The sequence below is a fragment of the Cervus canadensis genome, chromosome 13 (genome assembly GCF_019320065.1).
Source record: "Cervus canadensis isolate Bull #8, Minnesota chromosome 13, ASM1932006v1, whole genome shotgun sequence".
NCBI lineage: Eukaryota > Metazoa > Chordata > Mammalia > Artiodactyla > Cervidae > Cervus > Cervus canadensis.
Window position 1 is genome coordinate 25,644,037 of NC_057398.1, and position 22,635 is coordinate 25,666,671.

At 46.9% G+C, this 22,635-nt stretch overlaps 1 protein-coding gene across 1 annotated transcript in view; it reads right to left on the reverse strand.

Annotated features, from left to right (window-relative positions):
• Nucleotides 1-2,725: 2,725 nt before the first annotated feature.
• The window catches only part of LRRC38 (leucine rich repeat containing 38), a 39,517-nt gene continuing 19,607 nt past the window's right edge, over nucleotides 2,726-22,635 (reverse strand). Inside the window, exon 2 of the mRNA XM_043486226.1 lies at nucleotides 2,726-4,014. Within this exon, the coding sequence (XP_043342161.1) occupies nucleotides 3,761-4,014 (254 nt within the window). The 3' untranslated portion in view covers nucleotides 2,726-3,760. The remainder of the gene's footprint in view (nucleotides 4,015-22,635) is intronic.

The following is a 22,635-nucleotide window of genomic DNA, read 5'->3' on the forward strand; positions in this document are numbered from 1 at the left end:
CTTGGGGGCACCACCTCCCTAGGATTCTGGGAGAAACACACTATGACTTTGGTAGAGGTTCAGTTGGATTGGGCTACCGAGATGGCACAGTGGTAAAGAATCCGACTGCCAATGCAGGAGATGCAGGTTCAATCCCTGGGTCAGGAAGATCCTCTGCAGAAGGAAATGGCAATCCACTCCAGTATTCTTGCCTGGGAAAAAAAATCCCATGAACCAAGAAGCCTGGTGGGCTACCCCTCATAGGGCTGCAAAGAGTTGGACACAAAAACTAAACAACAACAAAAATAACAGTTGGATCCAGGGTCTTCAGTTATGTCCCTGGTAGGATACTCTTGGGAGTGGGGATTAGAGACAGTGATGACAGAAGTCCAGTACCACCTAAGTCTCATCTGAGTCTGTGGCCAGGCTGGGGTGGTGCTGGTGTTAGACTGTTTTGTGTCTCAAACTCCCATCCTATGAGCCCTCAGCCCTCTCCTTCACGATCTTTTCTATCTCCCCTACAATGGCCAAACATCAGTGGAGTTCTCTCCCTTGATCAAAAACCATCTCCAGATACCTTCATTCACAGTAAGGTACAAATGATGGCTGGAGTCTTTCAACAAGAATTCAAGCAGCATCTTGTATGTTCAGGATGACCAGTGTTTTTGCCTATATTGTTTCCCCAATGGAAGCATTACCTGCTCTGAGGGTGGAGCCCACAGATGTTGCTATGAACTCTGGGAAGATGCTGGCATACTGCTCCACCTGTGCAGAGACTCTGAGAAGACAGCCCCTCTGAGCTGGGGGTCTCCTCTGCTGGCGTCAACAATGCTGGTGGCTGAAAGGGTGACCAGGGGTCTCCTCAAGGGTGAAGGAGAGAAAGAAGAGTAAGGACAGAGAGTGAAAGAGAAGGAAAGCAGGGATGAAGTGAGAGAGGCAAGGAGGTGGGAAGAGGAGGCAAGATTTAGGCTCAAAGCAACCCAATCAGAGGTCCCCGGGTGATGGCTGATTTTATGCATCAATTTGTCTAGGTCATAAGGGACACAGATATTTGGTTAACCATTATTTCTGGATGTGTCTGTGAGGGTATTTCTGGATGCAATTAGTACTTTAATCTGCAGACTGAGTAAACAGATCACCCTCTCCAAAGCGGGTGGGTAGCATCCAATCCATCAAGGGCCTGAATAGAACAAAAAGATGGAGGAAAGAGGAATTTCTGTCTCTCTCCTTCTCTTCCTCTCTCTCTCTCTGCCTCTCTCCTTCTCCCTCGCCCTCTGCCTGACCACTTGATCTGAGTTTTTTCCTGCCCTCAAACTAGAACTTAACCTTTGGCTCTCCTGGTTCTCAGGCCTTTGAATTCAGACTAGAATCAAATCACTAGCATTTTTCATGTCTCCAGCTGGCTGGCTGCAGACCATGGGCCTTTCTGGTTTCCATAACTGCCTGAGCCAATTCCTTATAATCCAGACAGATGGACAGACAGATGGATAGATGATTTCCTATTGGTGCTGTTCCCCTGGAGAGTCCTGGCTAATTCACCCAATCATCCACTCTTGACTGTCTCCAAGCAGTTATTCTGTCACAAGACCTCATTTAGTTCCTTCACAGCACTTATCACTACCTTAAATTACTGTTTCGTTTACTTGTTTGTTTTCTGTTTCACCCATAAGAATATGAGGCCCAAGCCAGCAAGAGCTCTGTCTTCATCATGAAAGGCACACCCACAGCACCTGGGCTAGAACACTTAGCAAGCACTCAGTAATTCTCTGTGGAGGCAAAGACTTAAGGCAGCTTCCATATACATGCGTTAATATGTGGTATTTGTTTTCTCTTTCTGACTTACTTCACTCTGTATGACAGAGTCTACGTTCATCCACATCACTACAAATGACCCAATGTTGTTCCTTTTTATGGCTGAGTAATATTCCATCATAGGTCCTGATGAGCCTATTTGCAGGGCAGGAATAGAGATGCAGAAGTAGAGCATGGACTTGTGGACACAGTTGGGGAAGGAGAGGGTGGGACGAACTGAGAGAGTAGCATCGACATATATACACACCATGTGTGACATATATACACTACCATCATCAGGGCTCTGTGATGACCTAGAGGGGTGGGATGGGGGTGCGGGTGGGAGGAAAGCTCGATAGGGCAAGGAGATATGTATCAGTTAGTCAGTTCAGTCGTTCAGTTGTGTCCGATTCTTTGCGACCCCATAGACTACAGCACGCCAGGGATCCCTGTCCATCACCAACTCCTAGAGCTTGCTCAAACTCATGTCCATCAAGTTGGTGATATGTATACACATAGCTGATTCATGTTGCTGTACAGTAGAAAACTACACAACATTGTAAAGCAATTATACTCCAACTAAAAAAAAAATAAATGTCATTAAAAACTAAAAGTGAAAAAAAAAATTCAAGGGGAGCAACAGAGAAAGAAACATAAGGAATATATTATGGGAAACAACGGAGAGATGATTCCCAGAAATATCCCAGGAGCTTCTCACCAGTCCCCTGTCTAAGTGCCAGTCCCCAGCAAGGTCCGATGATGCTAACACCCATCACTTTGCATCAACCTGCCGGGCGTATGACATTGTTTCATATCATCTCTGAATCACAGCACTGCATTCCACATCCTGGAAAACACTGCCTGTCACAGCCTATGCTCCAAAGAAATGTCACACACACCCTAAGGCCACTGATGTAGGTTTTTCAGAAGCCAAGTCCCACGGCTTTTTTTTTTGTTTTGGTGTTTTTTTTTTTCTTTTTTTTTAACATTTCTTTGGTCCAAGGTAACCTGTTTTTTGGAATCCTGGCCTCCAGGAAAGTTTATTTCAAGTTCTGGAGATGACAAGTCTGGAATGGTGCCGGCACAGAATGAACAGGTGATATTCAGCGGAGGTGGGACTCACGGTTGGGGGAGGTGTCAGGGCAAGTGGGAACCACCTGGCTGTACTTTAGAGGGAAGACTCTGAGCAGAGGCCATCGCAAAGGTATGAATCGGCTGTCCTTCCTTTATGAATCAGAGGAGGATATGACAACCCACTCCAGTAGTCTTCCCTAAGAAATCCCATAGACTGGAGGCTGGTGGGCTACAGTCCACAGGGACACAAAGAGTTGACACCACCAAGTGTCTAAACAACAACAGCAATCTCAGGATAACCATGAGGGTTTGAGTTCTGTTGACAAAGTTTTCCTGACCCACTCAAAAAAACAGAATGACAAACACCCTTTGTCCAGGTGTTAGCTTTTTCCTCAGTGCCACTTTAGCCAGACACGGGTTGTTCTCTATATAACATCTCAAGGTGGCTGAAGCCTATTTCAGGAACAGAAATCCTGCTCCCAGGACTTGAATTCCAGTCCCCACCATCTGGGCTGCTGCCTCTGGGGATGAAGGAGAGGCTGCCTGGTCTCCCAGTCCAAGTAGGAGAATTGGATAGGACAAAGTCATCTTTGCAGGTCAGGCCTTCCAGTCTTCACATCCCCTACGCGATTCTCAGCTGTCAGCTCCAAAGCCTGACTCAGCCATCTTCCCCCGGCACACACATCTCAAGCCACGAGGCAGGCTCTTCTCTGGGAATCCTTCCTCGACTCCTCCACTCTACGGATTCTAAACTCCGAGATCGGAGGTCTCACCAGATGCACCCAGGGGCCAGGCTCGGAGCATGCGCTCCTCTGGTCACTGATGGTCCGTTCTCCTCCCTTTCAGCATTTCCCTCTCTTCTCAGAGGGGAGCCACCGGCTGGGGATCAGGAGAGTGAGGAAGGGTTGGGGGTGGCTCAGTCGTCCTCATCCTCGTCTTCGTCCTCGGTGTCCTTGTTGGGGGCACACCTCTGGAAGCACTGCACCACGGTGGCCAGAAAGAAGCTGGAGATGATGGCAGCGATGGACACGGCCACGCCGGAGAAGATGATGACAAACAGGTCTGTGAGCGAGAGGCTGAACTTGCACTCGCTGAAGCTGGCCTCCGACAGCTCGTGCAGGAATATCCTCCTGTTCTCCATGGGCAGGGAGCACTGGATTTCGTCCAGGCCTGTGAAAAAGGCAGGCAGAATGAGAGAGGTTTAGGCTGTGTCTCAGGATGGCCCAAAAGTCAGCAAGGTGAGTGCAGACCAAGTGCAAAGGGCGCATCACCCAAACACAAAAGGGGGACAAAGTGGACTTGAATGCAATTTAGACTGTTTCAAAAGGCCTCACAGTAATCACATGGTAGAATCCAGAATGTGCTGGTCTCCCCTGACCCGCTTCAAGACAGGGGTCCCCAACATCCAGGTCACGGACATGTACCTCCTATCAGATCAGCAGCAACATCAGATTAGAAGTGAAGTGCACAATGAATATAATGCACTTGAATCATCCCCAAACCATCCATCCATCCCTCTGCCCACCCCCCTCATCAGCCCGTGGAAAAATTAGTCTTCCATGAAATCAGGCCCTAGTGCCAAAAGGTTGGGAACCACTGCTTTAAGGCATGGCACTCTTGATTTTGAATCACTAAGAATGGTTGATGGAAGGGAATATCACCTTTTTAGGGTTTAGAAGCTCAGTAGACCCTAATCCAGACCTGATAATACCCAGCCTTGCGGGTAGGCAGAGGGTGGGGCAGAGGCGGTGGGATGTATAGGGCCAATACCAACCAATGATGGCACACTTCAGTTTGTAGGGTAGCTTTCCAAGAGGAATGCCAGCCTCCTTTTCACTGCTAACCAGGCGAAACTGAACAAAGAATCAGTGTAGCATCATAGAGACTCCAATCACTACTCTAGAAGAGTAGTGGGGAAAATAAGCCTACATCCAAAGGTGACCTTCAGTATATAGTTAGGAAGCTGGCATGAAGCTCCTGTGTGCTTCAGAAGCACCTGAAGACTATACTGAAATTCAGATTCTCAGGCTCCACCTCTTGGAGAATCCAATTCAGCAGGTTTGGAGTGGGACCCTAGGCTCTGCATTTTTAATAACCATGAGATTCTGATGCTGCTGGTCCCCAAGGCACACTTGAGAAACATTATCTTCTAGTTGATGAGGAAGAGTGTGAGGGGTTTTGAGAGAGAGTTCTTGGGACACCCACCCCACTACAATCAGAGAAGTCCCTGCAATTTCTGTTTCATATATTGGGGTTCCCTTTAAGATCTCACTTGAAAAGTGTCTTGCTAATTTAAAAAGAAGTTTCAAACCCACAGGCCCCCCCAAAATATTACACCTGGATATGTGCTAAGAAAATGCTTCATCAGTTCAGTCTCTCAGTCGTGTCTGACTCTTTGAGACCCCATGAACCACAGCACACCAGGCCTCCCTGTCCATCACCAACTCCCAGAGTTTACTCAAACTCACGTCCATTGAGTCGGTGATGCCATCCAGCCATCTCATCCTCTGTTGTCCCTTTCTCCTCCCACCTTCAATTTTTCCCAGCATCAGGGTATTTTCAAATGAATCAGTTCTTCACATCAGGTGGCCAAAGTACTGGAGTTTCAGCTTCAACATCAGTCCTCCCAGTGAATATTCAGGACTGATTTCCTTTAGGATGGACTGCATAGCAGCGACAATAAATGCAGTCTAGAGCTTACCATGGGCTTCCCTGGTAGCTTAGACAGTAGAGAATCTGCCTGTAATGCGGGAGACCCAGGTTCTATCCCTGGGTTGGGAAGGTTCCCTGGAGAAGGAAACGGCAACCCATTCCAGTATTCTTGCCAAGAGAATTCCATGAACAGAGGAGCCTGGTGAGTTACAGTCCATGGGGTCACAAACAGCCGGACATGCCTGAGAGACTAACACACACACACACGTGCACACACACACACAAAGCTTACCATAGGCCAGGCACTGTTCTAAGCACCTCACACATAACAAATTATTAAATACTCACAACTCCATGAGAAAGGTCCTGCTATCATCCCCATTTTAAGGATGAGGAAACAGGTTCAGAAAGGTAAAGTAACTTGTCCAAAGCAGCACAGCTAGTAAGCAGCCTAGCTTTAACGCTAACTCAAATAATCTGCCTCCAGTAGACCTGGCCTATTGCCACTGTGCCTCCAAAAGGAACAGAAAAGGGATGCAGGGCTGGAAAGGATAGGCAAGAAGACAGGGGGCACAGGAAGCTGATGCTGTCTTCCCATGACGGCCACCAAGAGGAACGGTGGCGACAGAAGTTGTCAGTCACCTAGGGGTGAGGGACACGTTCCTAGTGTAATGGGTTTATGACATTTTAGATACTTCTGGAGGACTGCTCCCTCATCAGTAAACTGTTCCTCCTGGGGTACCCCATCTGCCATCAAGCAAAGTGAAAGGAGAGCTAGAGAACTACAGGTTGGTGAATTTTATCCTTTCCACTTACTTGTAGGAGCCTAAAGCTGAGACTTGTCTGGGACAAAGGACCATCTTTAGAAGGGGTTGTCAGTTAAGGTCTAAAGGATAAGAAGGAACCAGCCATGGAAGAAGAGTTCAGACATAGAAGAAGAAAGCTGGTAAAGAACTCAGGATATGGGAAAAAGTTCACCTGGGGCTGCAGAGTGAGCCAAGGGGAATTTAGCAAGAGCTGGGGTAGGAGAGATGGACATGGGCTGAGCCCCTGAGAACCCGGGTCTCCAAATAAATACTACGAACAGAGGCCCACCTCCACCAGCAATCCTATTATGGACTGGACTAAACCTCCCCACACCTCAAATTTATGTGTTGAAGCCCTAACATGACTATATTGGGATACCAGGTCCTTTAAGGTCTTTATGAAGGTGATTAAGGCTAAATGGGGTCATAAGGGTGGGGCTCTGATCAGTAGGACTGATTTAAGAAGTCCTTAAAAGAAGAAGAGACAGCAGAGAGCTCTCTCTCTTTCTGCGCGTGCAAAATCCATGTGAAGATACAGTGAGAAGGTGGCCACCTGCAAGTCAGGAAGAAAGACCTCAGCAGAAACCCACTCTACCCACACCTTGATCTGGACTCCTAGTCTCTGGAACTGTGATAAAATAAATTTCTATTGTTCAAGCCCCCCAATCTGTGGTATTTTGTTATGGCAACCCTAGTAGACTAATAACAATCCTCACCACACACAAATAAAAGATATAGACTTGTGTTAGTATTAAACAATAAAAATTGTTCATTACCAAGCATAATCTACACATCCTGATGGATATACAATACGAACTATATATTAATACTAAGTCAAATTATTGCCATAAATTCAAAAACTTCCAAATATGAGAAAATGCATAATAGTAAAATGCATGATATTAAATTAATAAAAAGGTCAGCTGTGTCTCTGATCTGGAAGAGGAGAGAAAAATAAAGTAGTAGTAACTAACATTCATACTGCACTTACTACACCCAAACACTATTTTAAGTACTATATGCATATTAACTCTTAATTCTCACAGCAATTATTACTATACCCATTTTACGGATGAGAAAACTGAAGCACAGAGAATCCATATAGCTTGCCTTCAGCAACACAGTTTCACAGAGATGTGAAGACACTGTTTTCACATTAAGCTCACCTGCCTGCAATTTCTGTTTACCTTTGACTTCCTCTCCATTCTCAGGAAACCTTCCATTGTTCTCTTTTTCAGTGCTTCCTGGTTTCAGAAAGCTGCCTTCAATCCATCTCCATGGGGTACTTCCTCACACCTCACTAATTTGTGTATCTTTCCTTCTCCCTCAGAAATGGAAGATGGAGGCAGGCTGGCTGAGCTTCCGCCTTCCTTCTGTCCTCACCCACCTTTTATGTAGTCTATAGCCAACCCACTGATGTTCTCCTTCCCATGGGAACCATTGTCTAGTGACCAGATTCACATTCCCTCCTCTCCCTGAATCTGTGCCTACCTTAGATATCCAAGGAATTACCTGAACCAGAGTTCTGCAGGTTTCTCCAATTTACACTTGACAATGTTTCTGCCTATTTCTTTTCTTAAGCCAAGCTTTTGCTTACCTCTAAGTCTTTAAAATGCAGTTAAACAGAACCAGAGAGTTTTAAAAGAGAGTTTTAGTGAGGTTCCCTTGCAGACACTGTTTTCTTCAACAGAAAATCGAGAAAATCAATTGATCTGCCTCTTCTTAGCATCCACCCCACCCTTCCCCAAAGATATTACAAAGGAAACAAGATGGACACCAATGGACTGCATGAAGCCCAGGCAGTTTCTAAAACCGAGGTAATATTTGCAATTTTCAAAGTCATAATAGGTCATTATGACCCAGAGAAAAGGTCCAGAAGTCCTTTTTTCAATGAGCTGTATTAACTGGCAAACAACCACCCCCCCAAAACAACACAAGTCCACAAAGCCTGCCATTTAAATCTACCTTTGCCGGTCACGACTCCTCAAGTCAATTCTGATTTCTGTAAGTTCTTTGTGCCTTGAGATTAGGCTTGGCATTTTTACAAAGAGACACTTTTAGAAAATGTCATCTCCGATTTCTCTGTGGCTAGAGAAAACAGGCTTGCTTGAAAAACACCACACACAAGCCCACCAGGAGTGGGAGACTCTGGACGCACGCTTGATGGAGCCATCACGATAAGACATACTGACTTAATGGGTTTTTGTATTTCACAAAGGGCAGAGAAATGAGAGTCAGCAGGGCCCAGAGGAGGGGGGCAGGGCACTGCTGTCGGGCCGTCTAAGGACACATTCAAGGCTGGCTGCAGAACTCAGGAATTGGAGTCATATTTCTCTGGGGTCACCTCTTCTCTCCTGCAGGAGTTACTCAACCAGGGTTTCTCAACCTCAGTACTACTGACATTCGGGCCTGGATAACTCTTTGGTGTAGGGGGCTGTCTTACACACTGCAAGATGTTTATCATTGTCCCTGCCCTCTGCCCGCTAGATGCCAGCATCCTTACCCAGTGTGACAATCAATAATGTCTCCAGACAGTGCTACATGTCCCCAAGAGGAGGGCAGAGAAGGAAACAGAATTTCCTGGTTGAGAACTGCTGCTTTCAACTGAAATGCTCAGCTAAATAGATAACTTTCTAAGGCAGGGCTACTGTTAGCTACTAGGCACACATTTAGTTGTTAAATGGCTTTTTAATTCATGCATCAAACAAAACTGGTAAGGCTTTACGCTAGATACAGAAAAAAATAAGAAAGGAGAAAAAGGCAGGAAGGAAGAAAAAGGAAGAAGTGCCATATTGCAAATGGCTGGTCCCAACTGAGTCAAAACTGGGTGGAAAGCAGAACTAAGAAAGCCCAGGGGAGACCCAGAGGCACCCTGGGTAGATTTCTGAAAACAAAGACACACACATCTCCCAATCCAGTGAGCCCTCATTCATTTCCCAGACTGTGAAGAATGTATGTGCAGGGGGCAGGTAGTATTTATTGAGCACCTACTATGTTCTGATGCAGTGCATACCCCTTATAACTTATAAGCATGACTTATAAGCATGACACTTATAACTGACCTCCCTTGGGGAGGTGAGTGGCATTATCGTCAATTCATAGGCGAGGAAGCAGGCCTCAGAAATCTTGGCAATTCACGTACTATTAAATAAGGAAAGCCCGAATTCAACTTATCCTCTCAGCTCTGTTTTAGTCTAAAGCCTGTGTTTTTCCTACAGCCCTATGTTGCCTGTAATGCTGAAGAAAGGGACACATTTGGCCTCAGGAAGCTCATAATCTGGCGTGCCTGTGTGTTCAGTCGTTCAGTTGTATCCTACTCTTTATGACCCCATGGACTGTAGCCCGCCAGGCTCCTCTGTTCATGAGATTCCCCAGGCAAGAATACTGGAGTAGGTTGCCATTTCCTCCTCCAGGGGATCTTCCCAACCCAGGGATCAAACCCACGCCTCCTTCGTCTCCTGCATTGACAGGTGGATTCTTTACCACTAGGCCACCTGGGAAGCTATGGTCTGACGGAGAAGCCTAAACTTAAAAACAGCAAGCAGTGGATAAGACGATGCATGACTGAGAATCGAGTATGGACTTTACAAATTCAGAGAATAAAGAGCTGAATGTCTGGAAGATATGGTAAGTATTCATCCATATTCATGGAATGAACGAGTTCTCTTTGAGTTGGGGGGATCATTGGAGAGGAATGAGAAATGTACTGCAGGTAAGAGGCCTGAGCAGAATCTGGACATGTGGGTGGGAAACTACATGAGATATGTCCTCCTGGGCTACTATGGGCGTTCTTAGTCGCTCAGTTGTGTCCGACTCTAAAACTCCATGGACTGTATCCCTCCAGGCTCCTCTGTCCATGGGGATTCTCCAGACAAGAATACTGAAGTGGGTTGCCATGCCCTCCTCTAGGAGATCTTCCCAACCCAGGGATGGAACCCAGGTCTCTCACATTGCAGGCAGATTCTTTACCGTCTGAGCCAGGAGGAAGCCCAGTACTGGAGTGGGTTGCTGTGCCCTCCTTCAGGGGATCTTCCCAACCCAGGGATCGAACCTGTGTCTCTTAGGTTTCCTGCATTGGCAGGCAGGTTCTTTACCACTAGCACCACCTGCAACATCTGGGCTAGAATAGCAACCCCTAAATACAACATTTTCCCAAATGACTGTTACTGGTTGGTGTCCAGTGGCTGCATGTGGAGTCACAGGAGCATCGCTGCAAGGAATTGAGAATCTGGATTAAGAGATTAAAGGAAGGCAGCCCTGAGCCAGGATCAGGCTGCAATAGCTTTTTAAGCTTTTTTTTTTTTTTTAATCAACTCAACAATTGTTGTTGTTGTTTAGTCGCTAAATCATGTTGGACTCTTTTACGACCCCATGGACTGTAGCCCTCCAGGTTTCTCTGTCCATGGGATTTCCCAGGCAAGTGTATTGGGATGGGTTGCCATTCTCTTCTCCAGGGGATCGTTCCAACCCGGGGATCAAACCTGTGTCTCCTGCATTGGCAGGTGGATCCTTTACCACTGAGCCATGTGAGAAATTCCAATTCAACAACAGGGGTCTTTTATTTTAAGCATCTTAAGAAAACATTCAAATCAGGAGATAAGGCAATGCTGTCACACAGAGAAAATTGTCAGGCTTCCCTAATGAGACAGGACACCTGGCGTGAGCCTGCTCACTCATTCATGTCACCTGATGGCCCCTGGGCAGGCATGTGAGCTTGTAACCCCCTGGGCAGTGGGTTTCTGCATGTCCTGCATCCCAGAGGCAGCCAGAAAGTACAAGGCATGGGCAGAAGTTGAGGGTAAAACCATCAGCCCATGACTAAGATTGCTTGGAAGCCTAGAGTCCAGAGCTATGGTCCTCAGGCTTCTGAATTTTATATAGTAGTAAAAAATTTTAAAGTAAGAAATAGATGAGACTGACAGAGGACTGCAGCTGATAATTCTGCTCAGTTAGGACACCGAGCACACACACACAATCATCATTTTATAAAAGATAAAATTTGTACATCTGTACACCATTAAAGTAGAGACATCATTTTGCTAACAAAGGTCCATATAGTCAAAGCTATGGTTTTTCCAGTAGTCAGGTATGGATGTGAGAGCTGGACCATAAGGCTGAGCACTGAAGAATTGATGCTTTTGAATTGCAGTACTGGAGAGAAGACTCTTGAGGGTCGCTTGGACTGCAAGGAGATCAAACCAGTCAACCCTAAAGGAAATCAACCCTGAATATTCATCAGAATGATTGATTCTAAAGCTGAAGTTCCAATACTTTGGTCACGTGATGCAGAGAGCCAACTCATTGGAAAAGACCCAGATGCTGGGTAAAGCCGAAGGCAGGAGGAGAAGGGGGTGACAGGTTGAGATAGTTGGATGGTATCACCAACTCGATGGACATGAGTTTGAGCAAACTCTGGGAGACAGTGAAGGACATGGAAGTCTGGCGTGCTTCAATCCATGGGGTTGCCAAGACAGGGAAGTCTGGCATGCTGCAATCCATGGGGTTGCCAAGACAGGGAAGTCTGGCATGCTGCAATCCATGGGGTTGCCAAGACAGGGAAGTCTGGCATGCTGCAATCCATGGGGTTGCCAAGAATCGAGCATGACTTAGCAACTAAACAACAACAACATGAATAAAGATGGGATTGGAGAGCATGGCTTACCTGTGTGGCCACAGGAGTTCCTAAACCATCTCCCCAAGGGGACCGACTGTCCCACCTAATGGCCAATGGTACTGGACAAGCACAGGCCCCTCCTTTGCGGGACAGAAGTCCTTTTCCCTAAACTCATCATCAGATACTTCGCAGCTGCCTGGAAAGAGGAAGAAGTTTCTCCCATGCTTTTCCCTCTTGGAAGGTGGAAACATTCACTGCTTTTTGGAAACAGGTAGAACAGAACAGAGCACTCACAGAGAGTGAGGCCAATCAGCTCACCCCTGCAGCCTTACAGGATAGTCTGCCAAGCGCTGCCTTGTCTGTGGGGGTACGTGTGTGCTCGCTCACTCAGTCTTGTTCGACTCTCTGTGGCCCCATGGACGGCAGCCCTCCAGGCTCCTCTGTCCATGGGATTCTCCAGGCAAGAATACTGAAATAGATCGTCATTTCCTTCTCCAGGGGACCTTCCCAACCCAGGGATCGAACCTGCGTCTCCTTCCTCTCTTGCATTGGCAGGCGGATTCTTTACCACTGAGCCACCTGGGAAGCCCCTATTGCATTATCTATGCTCCTGTAATCTATAAAACAACCTCCATGGCTAGTACTGTAGTGACTCTGGTTTGCAGACAAACAGAATACTATTTATGTTACCTGCTTCCGATTCCCCAGAAGAGAAACGATGGAGCCTGGATTTGGAGTCATTACTCTCCCCTATTGCCTTACAAATGCTTGAACAAGTTTTTGTGGGGATACTGAGACCCAGTAGGTCACAGGCTTTAGCCAAAGCTGCACAGGAAACTTATACACTCAGTCTAGAATCCTTACTACCTCCAATGGAGGCCCAAGCCCGGAGTCCTCAGTGGGGAGAGGTCATTTCTTAAGGGTTTGGGTGTTGTCCTAACTTCCTATGGCTGCCATAAAAATCATCACAAACTGGGTGGCTTAAAACAAATTCATCTTCTCATAGCTGAGGTCAGAAGTCCAAAATTAAAGTGCCAGTAGGGCCAGGCTCCCACTGAGGGTTCTAGGGGAAAACTCTTTCTGGCCTTTTCCAGCTTCTCGTGACTCATGGCATTCCGTGGCTTGTGGCAGCATCACTCCAGTCACTACCTCTGTCTTCACAAGACTTTCTGCTCTGTATTTGACTGACCAAACCAGTCAATCCCAAAAGAAATTAGCCCTGAATATTCATTGGAAGGACTGATGCTGAATCTGAAGCTCCAATACTTTGGCCACCTGATTTGAAGAACTGACTTATTGGATAAGACACTGATGCTGGGAAAGATTGAGGGCAGGAGAAGTAGGCAACAGAGGATGTGACGGTTGGATGGCATCACTGACTCAATGGACACGAGTGTGAGCATAATTTATGAAGGACAGAGAAGCCTGGCTTGCTGCAGTCCACGGGGTTGCAAAGAGTCGGACATGACTTAGGGACTGAATAACAACAGTCTCTTTCACATCACTCTCTTTCTCTTACGAGGATGCTTGTCATTGGATTTAGAGCCCATCCTAAATCCAGGATGATCTCATCTTGAGATCCTTAACTTAACTATATCTGCACAGATTTTTTCCAAATAAGGTCACCTTCACAGGCTCTGGGTATTTGGGCTTAGACATATCCCTCTAGGGGATACAATTCACCCAGTCGAGATGTCTAGCATGTAACAGTCATCCTTCAGCTTTTTTTTTTTTTTTTTTTTCAGCTTTTTACACTCCATCTCTACTCATATGGAGTCTGCTTTCAGATTTCATTTTGGGCAATCACCTCTCACCCCCTGGGTATGTCTTGTCCAACTTTCTTTCTTTATTCATTTATTTTTTGGCCGTACTGCACAGCATGTGGGATCTTAGTACCCTGAACAGGGACTGAACATGCAACCCCTGCAGAGGTCGTGTGGAGTCTTATCAACCAGATTACCGGGACAGTCCTTTGATGTGACTTTTTAAAATGCATGACCCCTCGCCCAAGTCTCTCTGTCCCAGCACACTGATTCTTGTGTGGACTGACCAAAAGCATGGCCAGAGCCCACTCAATCCAGCAGCCCCGCCCCGCAGAACTCATCAACTGGTCTCTGCTTTCCAGACTCCAGGGCGGCCCCATTCTCTCCTGAGTCTGCTTCCCAAGCCTTCTCTTCAGTTCTGTGAATTACCTGACATCCTTGCACTTGCCTTGCGTACATTAGCCAGGATTGGCTTCTGTTGTTTACACTTCAGAGGCCAAATTAACCAACAGATTATAGGAAAACTGAGTTCAAGAATGAGCCGGACACCTGTTATACTGTCACAAATCATCTCATTCTGCCCAGCTGTCCCACCAAACCACATGCTGTGGCTCCAGGCTCTTGGGAGAGCAGGGATAACTCTGTGCAGCTCATCTCCTGGCCTAGGGACACAACTCAGGGAACAGGCACAACTGATGGGAATCTGAGTTTCTACCTTCTGTCTCCTTCCTCCAACCCAGACCCACCTTCCACTGAAACAAGGTGGGTGCCGGCTCATCCGGGCCCAGGCAGAATGCAGCACACTGCTCCTTCACTTCAGAACCACCTCCTCCCGCTCTGCCAGGCACGCTCCGAAGAGATGGGCCAGTCCTCATGCAGGGCGGTTTGGCTCCCTGCCTGCTGCCACCCCTCCAGACCCTCTCCTCTGACTGATGACTTCTCCCCAGCAGCTGACACCTGAGCCAGAGAGGGTGAAGAGCTGCCACACTCCTGAAATAGATGGTGACACAGCGGAAGGCAGATTGAGATTAATCTCTCGTCCCTTTGCCAACAAACAGGCCTGCAGCCAGCCAGAGGCTCACATGGGGCCCTTCCCCTGATCTGGCCTCTCTCGGGACCTGCCTAATGCCAGGCTCTGCTAAGTGCCTTTTGTCATTAAAAAATATATTTTTGTCTTCCTAATTCCACTTATTATGCAAAGCCTGTGTATCCACCAAAACAACAGAACTAAAAAGAAGGTGGATAAAAGAACCCTTAAATACATGTTTAATACATTGGCTTACACCTGTCAAGAATTTTTTTCTTCTCTGTGTTCAGTTCAGTTCAATCATTCAGTCATGTCTGACTCTTTGCAACCCCATGGAATGCAGCACACCAGGCTTCCCTGTCCATCACCAACTCCCGGAGCTTGCTCAAACTCATGTCCATCGAGTTGGTGATGCCATCCAACCATCTCATCCTCTGTCATCCCCTTCTCCTCCTACCTTCAACCTTTCCCAGCATCAGGGTCTTTTCCAATTAGTTGGCTCTTTGCATTAGGTGCCCAAAGTACTGGAGCTTCAGCTTCAGCATCACTCCTTCCAGTGAAGATTCAGGATTGATTTCCTTTAGGATGGACTGGTTGAATTTCCTTGCAGTTCAAGGGACTCTCAAGAGTCTTCTCCAACACCACAGTTCAAAAGCATCAATTCTTTAGCACTCAGCCTTCTTTATGGTCCAATTCTCACATCCAAACAAGATTACTGAAAAAAACCATAGCTTTAGCTAGATGGACATTTGTCGACAAAGTAATGTCTCTGCTTTTTAATATGCTGTCTAGGTTTGTCATAGCTTTTCTTCCATGGAGCTAGCATCTTTTAATTTCATGGCTGCAGTCACCATATGCAGTGATTTCAGAGCCCAAGAAAATAAAATCTGCCACTATTTCAATTGTTTCCCCATCTATTTGCCATGAAGTAATGGGACCGGATGCCATGATCTTCGTTTTTTGAATATTTTAAGCCAGCTTTTTCACTCTCCTCTTTCACCTTCATCAAGAAGCTCTTTAGTTCCTCTTTGCTTTCTGCAATAAGGGTAGTGTCATCTGCATATCTGAGGTTATTGATATTTCTCCCGGCAATCTTGTTCCAGTTTGTGCTTCATCCAGCCCAGCATTTCTCATGATGTACTCTCCTTTGTGCTTGGACACTTTTTTTTGGTGAGATCCAACATTCTCCTGTCAATGGTTGTTCAGTAGCAAGTTGCAATTTTGGAGTTCTTGCAAGAGAAGATGAGTGCACGTTCTTCTCTGTGTGCATGCACATAAATCCCCAGAATAGATCCACATTCCACCACTCTGGTTGACAAACATTCTGGGGACATCCTTCACTCCACCAACATAATCATCAAATATCACTCGAAATGGTCACATCCTTGGAATAAAAGCTATGATCAATTTATACAACATATTAAAAAGCAGAGACATCACCTTGTCGACAAAGGTCCATATAGTCAAAGCTATGGCTTTTTCAGTAGTCAGGTGTGGGTGTGAGAGTTGGACCAGAAAGAGGGCTGAATGCTAAAGAATTGATCCCTTTGAACTGTGGTGCTGGAGAAGACTCATGAGAGTCCCTTGGACAGCAAGGAGATCAAACCAATAAATCCTCAAGGAAATCAGTCCTGAATATTCATTGGAAGGATTGATGCTGAAGCTGAAGCTTTAATACTTTGGCCGCCTGAAAGTGAAGAATCAACCGACTGGAAAAGACCCTGATGTTGGGAAAAATTGAAGGCAGGAGGAGAAGGCAAGGACAGAGGATGAGATGGTTAGATAGCACCACTGATTCAATGGACTGAGCAAACTCTGGGAGATAGTGCAGGACAGGGAAGCCTGGCATACTGTAATGCATAGGGTCACAAAGAGGCAGATGCGACTTAGCAACTGAACAACATGACTTACTTGCCCAATCCCAGAATGCTTCCAGTTTTTTGTTTTTTTTTTTTAGTTCCCAAAGCAAAGCTACTATGAGCACCATGTTGTTGCTGTTGTTTAGTCGCTCAATCATGTCTGACTCTTTGTGACCCCATGGACTGTAGCCTGCCAAGCTCCTCTGTCCATGGGATTTCCCAGGCAAGAACACTTGGAGTGGGTTGCCATTTCCTTTTCCAATGAGCAACATGTATCAGTTCAGTTCAGTTGCTCAGTCATGTCTGATTCTTTGCGACCCTATGGACTGCAGCACACCAGGCTTCCCTGTCCATCACCAACTCCTGGAGCTTACTCAAACTCATGTCCACCGAGTCAGTGATGCCATCCAACCATCTCATCCTCTGTCATCCCCTTCTCCTCCCACCTTCAATCTTTCCCAGCACCATGCGTATACATCCTTAATTATTTCCACAAGACACATCCCCCACAAGTTGAAGATTGTGTGAGAGTCCCTGAATTAATGACAACAATGGATTTTGTCACCTTTTCATCTTTGCCAACCTGACAGGCCATAAAAGTGAACACTGGTAATTGAATTTGCATTTCTCTGATGACCAATAGAGCTAAATAAACAATGTATGGTGTGCTCAGCGCTCACTGGGAGTTGTTTTTCTGTAAAGTGCCTGCCCAAGACCTATATGCTAAGACATTCACAGGTCCTACCCAGGCTGAGAAGGACCTGTGATGAGGAGCAGTGGGGAGAAAGTCAGGCTAAACTCCTCCACCCAACCCACTCTGGAGCAACAACTCCCAAGGAAGGAGGTTCCCTGCCCCATACCCAGGAGGAAGGACATTCTCCAGGACCACCGGGTGTTGGTCCCGCTGCTCTTGGCCAGGGGTCATCACTGCTGTCACTCTCCTCTCCTGCTCATTGGAGTAAGAGGGCTTAGCCCGGGCCAGTCTAACACCCTCCCTACCAGCCTCCTGGCACCCTAACCCAAGAGGCCAGGAAGCAGAAGCAGCTGTGGTTCTTTCACACGAATGGTCAGACTTTTGGCCTCCTGATTTCACAGCATCACAGAAGGTTAAACCCAAAGGCATCTTTGACATCTAGTACCCCTCCCCATCCTCTCCCCTTTATTTTACAGCTGAGAGACCCAGAGAAGTGAGGCAACTTGCCTGAGGTCACACAGAGTCTGGATGGAACCCAGGTCTTCTGACTCCTCATTTAGTGCTCTTTTGGGGCATCAGGTTCTTAGTTCACTACAAACACCTGGAGTTGCATGTACATGGCCCCTCCTGAAGCTACTTTGTGCTACAAAGGAAGACTACAGGAGAGGGCATCGCAGATGGCAGGCAGGGCCTACTCCTGCTTCTGGGGAGCGGGCACTGGGGAACACCAGCTCTTTTTTATAGTGCTGACCTTTGCTCCCCATCACCACTTTCATTGAATATCACCACATGGGGGAAGTTCCCAGTTGTCTTCACCATCTCAGCCAGGAGACACTCCATCTGATTAAGTAATCAGCTGATCTCTCCCCAAGGAAGATGCATCAGCATCAGCAGGTCAAGGGCTCCTGCTTGGTCCTGGCTCCGCAGAGCACATCCTATAGAAAGGGTGGATCCTGCACCAGGGCTGTGACTTGTGTCTACTGCCCTCCACTCCAGCCTGACTCCCACCCCAAACCGCCGGACACCGACCTCAGTCACACACATAAACATGGAAAACTGACTGCCTCCCAATGTGGTTTTCCTGGCCTGTCTTCCCCCTGGGAAGAAATGACAGAGATGATCACTGACGGCTTGCAATTTTATTCTCTGGGAAGCATGCAAGCATTTCCGCTACCACCACCACTGCCGTCATCTTGACCCATCACCACCATTGCTACACCCACCCTCTCCACCATCTCCACCCTCACATCCACCTCTCCTGTGTCCACCTCTCCCGTGTCCACCTCCCCATGACCACCTGCCCTATGACCACCATCTCCACCTTGATGCCCACCTCCACTGTTTCTACCGCCACCACTGCTGCTGCCACCTCCACTATCAATAACAGACATTTGCTACAAGTTGGACCCTGGGCTGAGTTCTGAGGTCACCAACCTGTGTCTACTTATGATAACTGATGAACTAGTTAGATCTTTCTGGCAAGACCAGCATGAAGAAATCTAAAACTGGCCCCAAGAGGCTGGTACCTCCCACCACCCATGGTGACGATGCTCCATGCTCCTCAGAGACACTAGCTGCAGCTCCCTTCCTGGACCTGCCCCTCTGAGCACCCAGTGTCCCTGGTTAACATCTGCTGTTGGGCTCACTGGCCAGTTGGAAGAAGCGATGCGTTGAGTGTTCTGAGGGTGATGAGAAGTGTGTGCATTAAGTGGGTACCTCAGATTACTTCTATGGGGAAGTAACATTTATTGAAACTCTTACCATTTACCAGAAATTATGATAAGTACTGCATCACTACCATGTCCTTTAATCCTCTTCTCAACAGCCCTTTAGAAAAGTGATTCTCATCTGGGGATGATTTTGCCCCTCAGCAGGCATCTGACAATGGCTGGAGATTTTTTTGGTCCTCGAAACTGGGTGGGGTGCTATTGACATCTAGTGGGTAGACGGTAGGGCTCCTGCTAAACACTCAGTGACGACCTCCATGATGCCAGCATTGCGTGCATGTGTGCTAAGTCGCTTCAGTCATGTCTAACTCTTTGCAGCCCCAAGGACTGCAGCTGGCCAGGCTCCTCTGTCCATGAGATTCTCCAGGCAAAAATAATGGAGTCAGTTGCCATGCCTTCCTCCAGGGGATCTTCTGGACCCAGGGATTGAACCTTGTCTGTTACATCTTCTGCATTGACAGGTGGGTTCTTTCCCATAATGCCAACAGGAGGGGCTTTCCTGATGGCTAAAGAATCCTGATGGTAAAGAATCCACCTGCAATGTAGGAGACACAGAAGACACAGGCTCAATCCCTGGATCAGAAAGACCCCCTGGAGGAGGAAATGGCAACACACTTCAGTATTTTTGCCTGGGAAATCCCATGGACAGAGGAGCCTGGCAGGCTACAATCCAAGGGGTCGCAAAGAGTCGGACACGACTGAACACGCATGGATGCTGTGCCAGGAGGATTGAGGCTGCAATGCCTGCTTTGGGGCACTTTCTTTCTGTCCCATTTTTTAATTTAAATTTTGTGGTAAAACATACATAATATGAAATGTACCATCTTAACATGTGTAAGTGTACAGTTCAGTGGCATACAGTACATTCACAATGTTGCACAACCCTCCCCACCATTCACCTCCAGAGTGCTTTCATCTTGCAAAACCAAATCCCTCTTCCTATCAAGCACAAGCCCTCCATCCCTCCCTCCTCTCAGCCCTTGGCAACCACTGTTCTGTGTCTACGAAACTGACTATTCTAAGGTGCCTCAAGTAAGTGGATGATACAGTATTTGTCCTTTTATGACTGGCCCCTTCCACCGAGCATCTTGTCCTCAAGGTTCATCCATGTTGTAGCATGTGGCAAATTTTCCTTCTGTTTTTTTAAAGATTTTTTTTTTAATGTGGACCATTTTTTATTGAGTTTGTTACAATATTGCTTATGTTGTGTTTGTTCTGGCTTTTAGGCCAGTAAGGCATATAGGATCCTAGCTCCCTGGCTAGGGATCGAACCTGCACCCCCTGCATTGGACGGTAAAGTCTTAACCACTGGACCACCAGGGAAGTCCCATGAATTTCCATCTTTGTGGTCCACTGTATGGATGGACCACTTCCTGTTTATCCATTCATCCATCAATGGACACCTGTGTCACTCCCACCTTTCAGTCATTTGAGTAATGCTGCTACAAACATGGGTACAAATATGGGGTAGGTTCTAGATGCAGCGACCGGGACTCCAAGAAGCTGTATGACTTGCCTGAAGTCATACAACTCATCTGTGAGGGTCTGGACTTAAGGGCAGGCCTGGCCGTCACCAAAGCCCATCTTCTTTCCATGATAGCGCGGCAGACTCAGTCTTGACTGGCCTTGCTCACATACGCATCACTGGTTGGATTTCACTTGCCTGTACCTCTCTGGAGTGACCTGGTGGCCATCCCCATCTATGCAGCGTGAGACACCCTCTCCAGGACATCTCCTCATGAGTGCTGGCACTTCCCTCTCAGGCCATAACATTCTTTCTATGCCCAAATGGCTCAATTTACCAACAATTTACCAACACAATTTACCAACAATTTACCAACACAGCAACTCTGATTTTCTAGTAAGTCGTGAACCAGACTGTTTTTGTTGTTGTTGTTAGATTTATGTTTCCTCTGACAGCAGAGGAAGGCTTCCCAGGTGGCTCAGATGGTAAAGCGTCTGCCTGCAATGTGGGAGACCTGGGTTCGATCCCTGTATCAGGAAAATCCCCTGGAGAAGGAAATGGCAACCCACTCCATTACTCTTGCCTGGAAAATTCCATGGATGGAGGAGCCTGGTGGCTACAGTCCATGGGGTTGCAATACAGTCCATGGGGTCACAAAGAGTCGGACACGACTGAGCGACTTCGCTTTCACTTTCACTTTCCTCTGACAGCAGGGGCCACAGGGGACCCTGCTGTCAGAGGATCCAGCACCTGCAGTGATAGTCATGTCTGTAGCTCAGGGTGAGCCTCTGGAACTGCGTTCTTATGGTGGTAACACAGGCCTTCATCTACAGCTGATAATAGTAACTGCATTTATGAACAGCTTTCTGTTTGCCAGGCCCTGTGCTAAGCTTGTCACAGGGGTTATTTGACCCATGTGCTTTGACCTATATGACAGACTTGTGAATACTAGCTCAGCTGGTAAAGAATCCACCTGCATGCTGTAATGTTCTTTATCTTTCTGGCTTACTTCACTCTGTATAAGGGGCTCCAGTTTCATCCATCTCATTAGGACTGGTTCAAATGAATTCTTTTTAACGGCTGAGTAATATTCCATGGTGTATATGTACCACAGCTTCCTTATCCATTCATCTGCTGATGGGCATCTAGGTTGCTTCCATGTCCTGGCTATTACAAACAGTGCTGCGATGAACATTGGGGTGCACGTGTCTCTTTCAGATCTGGTTTCCTCGGTGTGTATGCCCAGAAGTGGGATTGCTGGGTCATATGGCAGTTCTATTTCCAGTTTTTTAAGAAATCTCCACACTGTTTTCCATAGCGGCTGTACTAGTTTGCATTCCCACCAACAGTGTAAGAGGGTTCCCTTTTCTCCACACCCTCTCCAGCATTTATTGCTTGTAGACTTTTGGATAGCAGCCATCCTGACTGGCGTGTAATGGTACCTCATTGTGGTTTTGATTTGCATTTCTCTAATAATGAGTGATTTTGAGCATCTTTTCATGTGTTTGTTAGCCATCTGTATGTCTTCTTTGGAGAAATGTCTGTTTAGTTCTTTGGCCCATTTTTTGATTGGGTCATTTATTTTTCTGGAATTGAGCTTCAGGAGTTGCTTGTATATTTTTGAGATTAATCCTTTGTCTGAACATTACAGCATACTAACACATATATATGGAATTTAGAAAGATGGTAACGATAACCCTATATACAAAACAGAAAAAGAGACACAGAAATAAAAAACAGACTTTTGAACTCTGTGGGAGAATGTGAGGGTGGGATATTTCAAAAGAACAGCATGTATACTATCTATGGTGAAACAGATCACCAGCCCAGGTGGGATGCATGAGACAAGTGCTCGGGCCTGGTGCACTGGGAAGACCCAGAGGAATCGGGTGGAGAGGGAGGTGGGAGGGGGGATCGGGATGGGGAATACGTGTAAATCTATGGCTGATTCATATCAATGTATGACAAAACCCACTGAAATAAATAAATAAATAAATAAAAAGAATCCACCTGCAATGCAGGACACTCTGGTTTGATTCCTGGGTCGGGAAGATCCCCTGGGAAAGGGATAGGCTACCCACTCCAGAGTTCTTGAGCTTCCCTGATGGCTCAGACAGTAAAGAATCCGCCTGCAATGCAGAAGACCTGGGTTTGATCCCTGGGTTGGGAAGGTCCCCTGGAGGA